Source organism: Medicago truncatula, chromosome 3, assembly GCF_003473485.1.
Source record: "Medicago truncatula cultivar Jemalong A17 chromosome 3, MtrunA17r5.0-ANR, whole genome shotgun sequence".
NCBI classification, from domain to species: domain Eukaryota; kingdom Viridiplantae; phylum Streptophyta; class Magnoliopsida; order Fabales; family Fabaceae; genus Medicago; species Medicago truncatula.
In genome coordinates, this window is record NC_053044.1 from 25,249,187 (window position 1) to 25,258,020 (window position 8,834).

The window sequence follows — 8,834 nt, forward strand, 5'->3', positions numbered from 1 at the left end:
TCAACTTTGTTTTTTAGTGAATTGTTTAGGTTGATATGTTTACAAAATTGCTTCTATAGGTCCTTCGATAAAAAAATATATATATAAAAATTGCATATTCTGGCATATAGCATATCATGCATCATATTGCATTCATAAAAAGTGTCAAAGCCAAGTCTCATACTTTCCTCATTTCTGCCTCAGGAAAAAAGCAAAGGTGGCCCGGCGTATTCAGTACAAACCTACCCGTGTTCATCATACCCGAGCATACATCAAGAAGAAAATGGCAGCTGCTGAACAAACGAACAATGATCTTAGGGAGGAGGTTAGTAGCCTCAAAGAAGGTATGGAAAAGATAACTGCAATGATGATGGACATGATGGCCGCACAGGCACAAGCCTCTCAAGCAAAAATTGTTCAGACTGTTCAGGGAGATGTTGAAGTCTCTCAGCCTGCGGGTTCTACTGCAACTATTAGTACTACACAGCCCTTGGTGAATCAGTTTTCCTCTGGTGATATGACAAATATGTATAGTTCAGGGTTTCGTCCTACTGGCTCTCTTGGTTCTTCTATTCCTCCTCAGTATCATATGCCGCCAGGCTATCCGTGGGGCATGCCACTCGCAAATAATGAAGGTGTTCGTCATAATGCACCAGAAATGCAGTTCCCTTTTGGACATCAACAAACACCGTTTTATCAGTCCGGCCAACCTTTTCCTCAGGCCACTATGACCTATGCTGGACCCCTCGTTCATGCTGCTCATCAAGAAGAAGAACAGGTTTATCACTCTAATAGTGTGGCTGGTGATGATAGGGTAGGAAACTTGGAAAAAAGGTTTGAGGCGGTGCACAAAGAGTTAAAGACTATCCGTGGTAAAGAAATGTTCAGTCAGAATGTGAATGACCTCTGCTTGGTTCCAGATGTGGTGATACCTCATAAGTTTAAAATGCCGATCTTTGAAAAGTACACAGGGGATACTTGCCCTGAGATGCACTTAGTCACATATGTCAGGAAGATGGTAGCTCACAAGAATAATGAGCCTCTGCTTATTCACTGTTTCCAGGACAGTTTGACTGGTCCCGCACACACATGGTATATGAATTTGAAGGGCATCACAACCTTTGAGGAATTGGCCAATGCTTTCATCCAACAGTACAAGTATAACTCTTATCTGGCACCTAACCGGAAAGAACTGCAATCTATGACTCAGGGTGATAAGGAATCTTTCAAGGAATACGCTCAACGCTTCATTCAAAAGTCTGCTCAAATCCGTCCGCCTCTGGATGAAAGAGAAGTGTCCGATCTATTCTATGAGACTCTGAGCCCTTTCTACTCAGAGAAGATGCTTGGTTGTGCTTCACAAAAGTTTACTGATATGGTAGATATGGGTGTGCGCATTGAAGATTGGGTCCGTAAGGGACGTGTGAGTAAAGATGGTGCTTCTTCAGGTGGTTCATCTAATGGTAATAGGAAGTTCGGAAATGGGTCCTCAAAGAAGAATGCTCAAGAGGTTGGTATGGTGGCCCATGGCGGATCCCAGCCTATATACCCTAGCTACCCCTATGTTGCTAACATTCCACCACCTACCCTAACTCCACAAAATCCAAACTATCAACTACAAAGGCCTCAAGCACCCCATCCATATTATCCACCACTATATCAACCACAACCTTATCAACCCCAACCGTTTTATCAACAACCATACTATCCCCCACCACCTCAACAACAACAGCCTCGCCCTCGAGCTCAACAACAACATACTCGCCCTCAAAGAAACCAATTTCCCCCTATCCCCATGACATATGAAGCCTTGTTACCTTCCTTGCTTGCCCGAGGTCTTGTTCAGACCCTACCACCTCCTCGTGTGCAGAACCCTTTACCCCCTTGGTTCCGTGCTGATCGAAATTGTGCCTTCCATCAAGGGGCACCAGGACACGACATTGAACACTGTTACCCCCTTAAAGAGGCAGTTCAAAAGTTGATTCACAACAAAGATTTATCCTTCACTGACACGAACCCTGCTGCTCCAGACCATCCTTTGCCACCCCATGGGCCTACTGTTAACATGGTTGAAGATTATCAAGAAAGGGGTCTTGTCACTCGCTCTCAGGATATCAAAACTCCGTTGGTTCCATTACATGTGAAGATGTGTGAGGCAGCTATGTTTAGCCATAATCATAATAGTTGTGAGGTATGTTCTGTGGATCCCCGCGGTTGCGCGCAGGTTCAAGATGATGTGCAAGGGCTAATGGATCGGGAAGAGCTGGTTGTCACAAGGGAAGAGAAGAGTGTCTGTGTTGTAATCCCTGTGTTCAAGGATAGTGCGAAACCAATTGATGGTGTTACTCCGGTGTTCAAGGACAGTTCCAAGCCAGCTGTCGCTCCTCTGGTAATTTGTGTGCCGAGACCCAAGCCGTTTTTCTCTCAAAACGCCATGCCGTATAATTATGAACCTATAAGCATAGAGAATGGTAAAGAAATATCCTGGAGTCCCTCAACTTCCGTGAGTAACATTGCAGAGAATAGTCAAATTCTGAGAAGTGGACGCATCCTTCCGGCAGTTGTGCAAGCAAAGAAGAAAGCTCCGGTGATAGAGTCAGTGCCAATACCAGATCCTAGCAAGGGTAAGAGTATGGTTCAACCTGGTGAAACTGATAATGATGAGATTTTGAAGCTGATCAAGAAAAGTGATTATAAGATAGTGGATCAGTTATTGCAGACTCCATCAAAGATTTCTATCATGTCACTATTGACAAGCTCTGATGCTCATAGGGATGCATTGATGAAAGTGTTGAATCAAGCCTACGTAGACCATGACGTGACTTTGGGTCAATTTGGGAGCATTGTTGGAAATGTGACGGCATGCAACAATCTGAGTTTCAGTGATGAAGACCTCCCAGTGGAGGGGAAGAACCATAATATGGCCTTGCATATCTCTGTTATGTGCAAAACGGATTCTTTGTCCAATGTCTTGATAGATACCGGTTCTTCCCTCAATGTGATGGCAAAGACGACCTTTGATAAATTGACATATTCAGATGGATTCATTAGGCCTAGTTGTGTATCAGTAAGGGCATTTGATGGATCCAGGAAGACGGTATGGGGAGAAGTAGATTTACCTATCACTGTTGGGCCCCAAGAGTTTAAAGTTACATTCCAGATAATGGATATTCAAGCTTCCTACAGCTGTTTACTTGGTAGACCATGGATTCATGAAGCCGGGGCAGTAACATCCACCCTTCATCAAAAGTTAAAGTTTGTGAGTCGTGGAAAACTTGTTACAGTAAGTGGGGAATCAGCTTTTTTGGTTAGCCATTTGTCGTCTTTTTCCTTCATTGGTGGTGAAAGTCCGGATGGAACGTCATTCCAAGGGCTTTCGGTCGAAAGCGGTACTACAAGAGGTGAAACATGCATGGCCTCTCTAAAGGATGCTCAGAGAGTAATTCAAGAAGGAAAAGCAGAAGGTTGGGGGAAGTTAGTACAGTTGCCTGAGAACAAGCGCAAGGAAGGTCTGGGTTTCTCCGGCAATAATCAAGTGATGTTCGACCCAACTAGAGGTACTTTTCACAGTGCTGGATTCATTAATGCGCCACCTGAAACTAATGCAATCTTGGAAGATCAATCAGAAGAGGTGGCACCTGACTTTGTGACTCCGGGTGGAAACTGCTGCAATTGGATTGCTGTTGACATCCCTTCTGCGATACCTCTTTCTAAGTAATGTGTTTGTCTTTTTTGTTGCTTTTTTAAGAAAACTCCTTTCGTCCTACCCCAGACGAAAGTGAAATCTTGTAGGGTTTGTTTTTGCTTTGAGTTTATTTTCAGTATTAATGAAAATTGTCGTTTCTGTCACGGCCGTTATTTTATTTTAGTGCTTTTTCTGGAAAAATGGTAATACAAAAAACCAAAAAACTTGTTCTCTTTTTCTTTTAAAAAAAAAAAAATATCAATTTCAAAGGTCTGCATTCACTCTTTTGCTAAAAAATCAATCATGAATCATATGCAGACTGAACATACATGAGCCCGTTGAACATAGTGACCCTATGCTGCCTTCCAACTTTGAGTTCCCAGTTTACGAAGCTTGGGTAGAAGAGGATGAAGAGATTCCCGATGAGCTCCGATGGATGTTAGAGCAAGAAAGAAAAGCCTTTCAGCCTCACAAGGAAGAAATAGAGTTAATCAACCTGGGCACTGAGGATGATAAAAAAGAAATTAAGATTGGAGCGTCGTTGGAGGCGTCTGTCAAGAAAAAGATAATTGAGCTTCTCAGAGAGTATGATGATATATTTGCATGGTCCTACAAAGACATGCCGGGGTTAGACCATGATGTTGTGGAACACCGTTTGCCTTTAAAGCCCGAGTGTCCTCCAGTCAAGCAGAAGTTAAGAAGATCTCATCCAGATATGGCTCTCAAGATCAAAGAGGAAGTGCGAAAGCAAATTGATGCAGGTTTCTTGATTACCTCTGAATATCCTCAATGGTTGGCCAACATAGTGCCCGTTCCAAAGAAAGATGGTAAGGTCAGAATGTGTGTTGACTATCGGGATTTGAACAAAGCTAGTCCGAAGGATGATTTCCCTTTACCTCACATTGATGTATTGGTTGATAGTACTGCTAGATGCAAGGTATTCTCCTTCATGGATGGATTCTCCGGGTATAACCAGATCAAGATGGCTCCAGAAGATAGAGAAAAGACGTCGTTCATCACGCCTTGGGGCGCGTTCTGCTACTTAGTAATGCCGTTTGGGTTGATAAATGCTGGTGCCACTTACCAGAGAGGCATGACTAAAATATTCCACGATATGATACATAAAGAGATTGAAGTGTATGTGGATGACATGATTGTCAAATCAGGTACTGAAGAAGAACATGTTGAGTATTTGTTGAAGATGTTCCAACGGTTGAGAAAGTACAAACTCCGTTTGAATCCTAATAAGTGTACCTTCGGTGTTAGATCCGGCAAGCTCTTGGGTTTTATTGTCAGCCAGAAGGGTATTGAAGTGGATCCCGACAAAGTCAAAGCTATCAGGGAAATGCCTGCTCCAAAGACAGAGAAACAAGTTAGAGGTTTTCTAGGAAGACTGAACTACATCTCCAGATTCATCTCTCATATGACTGCCACATGTGGGCCGATATTCAAGTTACTCCGTAAAGATCAAGGGATTGTTTGGACGGAAGATTGCCAGAAAGCTTTTGACAGCATCAAAGGGTATTTGTTAGGACCCCCGATTCTTGTCCCTCCGGTCGAAGGGAGGCCTTTGATCATGTATTTGACTGTGTTAGAAGATTCTATGGGCTGTGTGTTGGGTCAACAAGACGAGACTGGAAAGAAAGAGCACGCCATTTACTACTTGAGTAAGAAGTTTACTGATTGTGAGTCCCGATATTCTATGCTTGAGAAAACCTGTTGCGCTTTGGCATGGGCTGCTAAGCGTCTTCGTCACTATATGGTTAATCACACTACTTGGTTGATATCCAAAATGGATCCGATCAAGTACATTTTTGAGAAGCCGGCTTTAACAGGAAGAATTGCTCGTTGGCAGATGTTATTGTCCGAGTATGACATTGTCTACCGCACTCAGAAAGCCATCAAAGGTAGTATTCTTGCTGACCATTTAGCTCATCAACCAATTGAAGATTATCAGCCTATCAAGTTTGATTTTCCAGATGAAGAGATCATGTATTTGAAGATGAAAGATTGTGACGAACCATTGTTCGGTGAAGGTCCTGATCCAGACTCTAAGTGGGGTTTGATATTTGATGGGGCCGTTAATGTCTATGGTAATGGAATAGGGGCGGTTATCCTTACTCCAAAGGGTACTCACATTCCTTTCACTGCAAGACTCCGGTTTGATTGCACCAACAACATTGCAGAATATGAAGCTTGCATCATGGGTATTGAAGAAGCCATTGACTTGAGGATCAAAAATATTGACATATATGGAGATTCAGCTCTTGTGATTAACCAGATCAAAGGAAAATGGGAAACTCACCATGATGGTTTGGTACCTTACAGAGACTATGCAAGACGTTTGTTGACTTTCTTCAACAAGGTGGAACTGCACCACATTCCTCGGGATGAGAATCAAATGGCAGATGCCCTAGCTACTTTATCTTCAATGATCAAAGTGAATCATGGCAATGATGTGCCGCTGATCAGTGTCAAATTCCTTGATAGGCCTGCTTATGTGTTTGCAGCCGAAGCAGTTTTCGATGATAAGCCGTGGTTTCATGATATTAAGGTGTTTCTTCAAACTCAAGAGTACCCTCCTGGGGCATCCCGTAAAGATAAGAGAACTTTAAGAAGATTGTCTGGTAACTTCTTTCTAAGTGGAGATGTTTTGTACAAAAGGAACTTTGATTCAGTTTTGCTCCGATGTGTGGACCGACGAGAAGCAGATTTATTAATGCATGAGATACATGAAGGCTCATTTGGGACCCATTCTAGTGGATATTCAATGGCTAAGAAAGCATTGAGGGCAGGCTACTACTGGATAACAATGCATGCTGATTGCCATCACTATGCCAAGAAATGTCACAAGTGCCAGATTTATGCAGATAAGATTCATGTACCACCGTCTATGCTCAACGTTATCTCGTCTCCGTGGCCGTTCTCTATGTGGGGCATTGATATGATTGGTCGGATCGAACCAAAAGCTTCCAATGGACATCGTTTCATACTAGTGGCCATTGACTACTTCACCAAGTGGGTTGAAGCGGCTTCTTATGCCAATGTGACCAAGCAGGTGGTGGTCCGGTTTATCAAGAACAATATCATATGTCGCTATGGTGTCCCTAACAAGATTATCACGGATAATGGTACGAATTTGAACAATAAGATGATGAAGGAATTATGTGATGTTTTCAAGATTGAGCATCATAACTCTTCTCCTTATAGACCCCAGATGAATGGTGCAGTCGAAGCTGCAAACAAGAATATCAAGAAAATTGTGCAGAAGATGGTGGTCACCTATAAGGACTGGCATGAGATGTTACCCTATGCTTTGTATGGTTACCGTACTTCAGTGCGTACTTCAACAGGGGCAACCCCTTTTTCCTTGGTGTATGGTACGGAAGCGATACTTCCTGTAGAAGTTGAAATCCCGTCTTTGAGAGTCTTGATGGAAGCTGAGTTGTCAGAGGCTGAATGGTGTCAGAATAGGTACGATCAGTTGAATTTGATTGAGGAGAAGCGCATGGCTGCTTTGTGTCACGGACAACTATATCAGACAAGGATGAAACAAGCATTTGATAAGAAGGTTCGTCCCCGTGAATTTAAAGAAGGAGACCTAGTAGTCAAGAGTATCAAGTCTTTTCAACCAGACCCTAGGGGCAAGTGGACACCTAATTATGAAGGTCCCTATGTAGTGAAGAGAGCTTTCTCTGGTGGTGCTTTAATTCTTACAACCATGGATGGAGAGGATTTACCTCGTCCTGTGAATTCTGATGCAGTCAAGAAATACTTTGTCTAAATGTTTATAAAAGAACAGCTCGGTAGGTTGAAAACCCGAAAGGGCGGCCTAAACCAAAAATGAGCGTCTCGGTGGACTGAAAACCCGAAAGGGCGGTCCAGGCAAAAATTAGAGACAAAAAAAAAAAAAAAAAAATATATATCCTGATAGATTGAAAACCCGCAAGGGCGATCTATGCAAAATTTAAGGATTATGACAAGTAACTGCATCAGATGAAGCATCATTCACTTGGGGCACCTAAGCCGTCAAAAGATCTTCGATATTGAAGCAATCGAAATAGTGGAATCCAAAGTTGGTAGGAAGTATGATGGTTATTGTGTTCAATGTACCTTCCCCATATTAATTACCATGTTCCAAACTTTGTGATCTGTGGTGCCATACCTTTGGTTGGTTACCATTTATTTTAAATCAATTTGAGCCCGTGCCTTTTATTTGAAGTTCCTATTTATTCTATGTGCAAGTACTCTTCCATTTTTACTGTTAATACTTGAGGTAAAAACTTTGAAAATTCCTTTTAAAAAAAAAAAAAAATCTTTATGTTTTCTTTTGGAAAAAGCAAAATTGACAAACATTTTATCTTTAATTCACGTATCGTAGAAACATGTGTCAATGTTCGATTCAAAAGCACGGGTATGGTCATTGCTAAAAAAATATAAAAGAAAAAAAAGAAAAAAATGAACTCGCTAAGTTGAAAACCCGAAAGGGCGGCTTAGGCAAAAAAGAGCATCCCGGTGGATTGAAAACCCGAAAGGGCAGTCCAGGCAAAAGTTAGGGATTTCAAAGTATACCAAAGGAAAAGCAATGACTATTTGAAGCATGAGCTTGTGAAAGTACTCCAGTTCAATCCAGAAATGGCGACTTCGGCTAGTGGTCTGACTATTGGTTCATTGCCCCATCAGTGTTTTGCTTAAAGGGTTGTGCCCTGATGAAGATTACCGGGTTGTTTGTACTATGGTACCGGGCCATTTCCGTTCTGGACCTGCCCAATCACCCCTCAAAAATCTTGCCATTGTATTGTCATATGTGTCTCATACATATTCATTCATTCATGCATAGATAGCACGCATACAAATATCATTCATGTATGGTTGCATTATTACCAGGTGTCTTATTTCAGTGTGTCCCGTAAAAAGTATCTTCCCCAATGTGTTTAATTCAAGGTTGTCACCAGTTAAAGCTTATTTCAAGTGGCAGGTCCCTCCGAGCAATCTTTGTGTCAATTCAGTTTAGCTCCCCAGTAACTTTTGTAAGCTATCCTCGTACTGGTAGCAGTTGACTTTTATTATGTTGGTCGTTACCCGAGTTGAGGTAACTGACGGTATTTCCTTTTCATAAGTTGGTCGTTATCCGAGTTGAGGTAACTGACGGTATTTATTTTTCGTATGT

General features: G+C 42.2%; 1 protein-coding gene across 1 annotated transcript; it reads left to right on the plus strand.

Moving 5' to 3' along the window:
- Positions 1-262: 262 nt before the first annotated feature.
- Positions 263-8,504, plus strand: LOC112422473 (uncharacterized). Its single transcript, XM_039831998.1, has 4 exons — positions 263-3,693; positions 3,983-4,852; positions 4,931-7,440; positions 8,362-8,504. The coding sequence occupies exons 1-4, from the start codon at positions 263-265 to the stop codon at positions 8,502-8,504; spliced, it is 6,954 nt and encodes a 2,317-aa protein (XP_039687932.1).
- The last annotated feature ends 330 nt before the right edge of the window (positions 8,505-8,834 follow it).

What these genes read in the sequence shown, in the direction of transcription:
- LOC112422473 (XM_039831998.1), top strand. Translation starts at nt 263, where the DNA reads ATGGCAGCTGCTGAACAAACGAACAATGATCTTAGGGAGGAGGTTAGT. An exon ending in TCTGCGATACCTCTTTCTAA is followed by an intron (nt 3,694 to 3,982) that starts GTAATGTGTTTG and finishes AATCATATGCAG; the next exon opens with ACTGAACATACATGAGCCCG. An exon ending in ACTGAAGAAGAACATGTTGA is followed by an intron (nt 4,853 to 4,930) that starts GTATTTGTTGAA and finishes CTTCGGTGTTAG; the next exon opens with ATCCGGCAAGCTCTTGGGTT.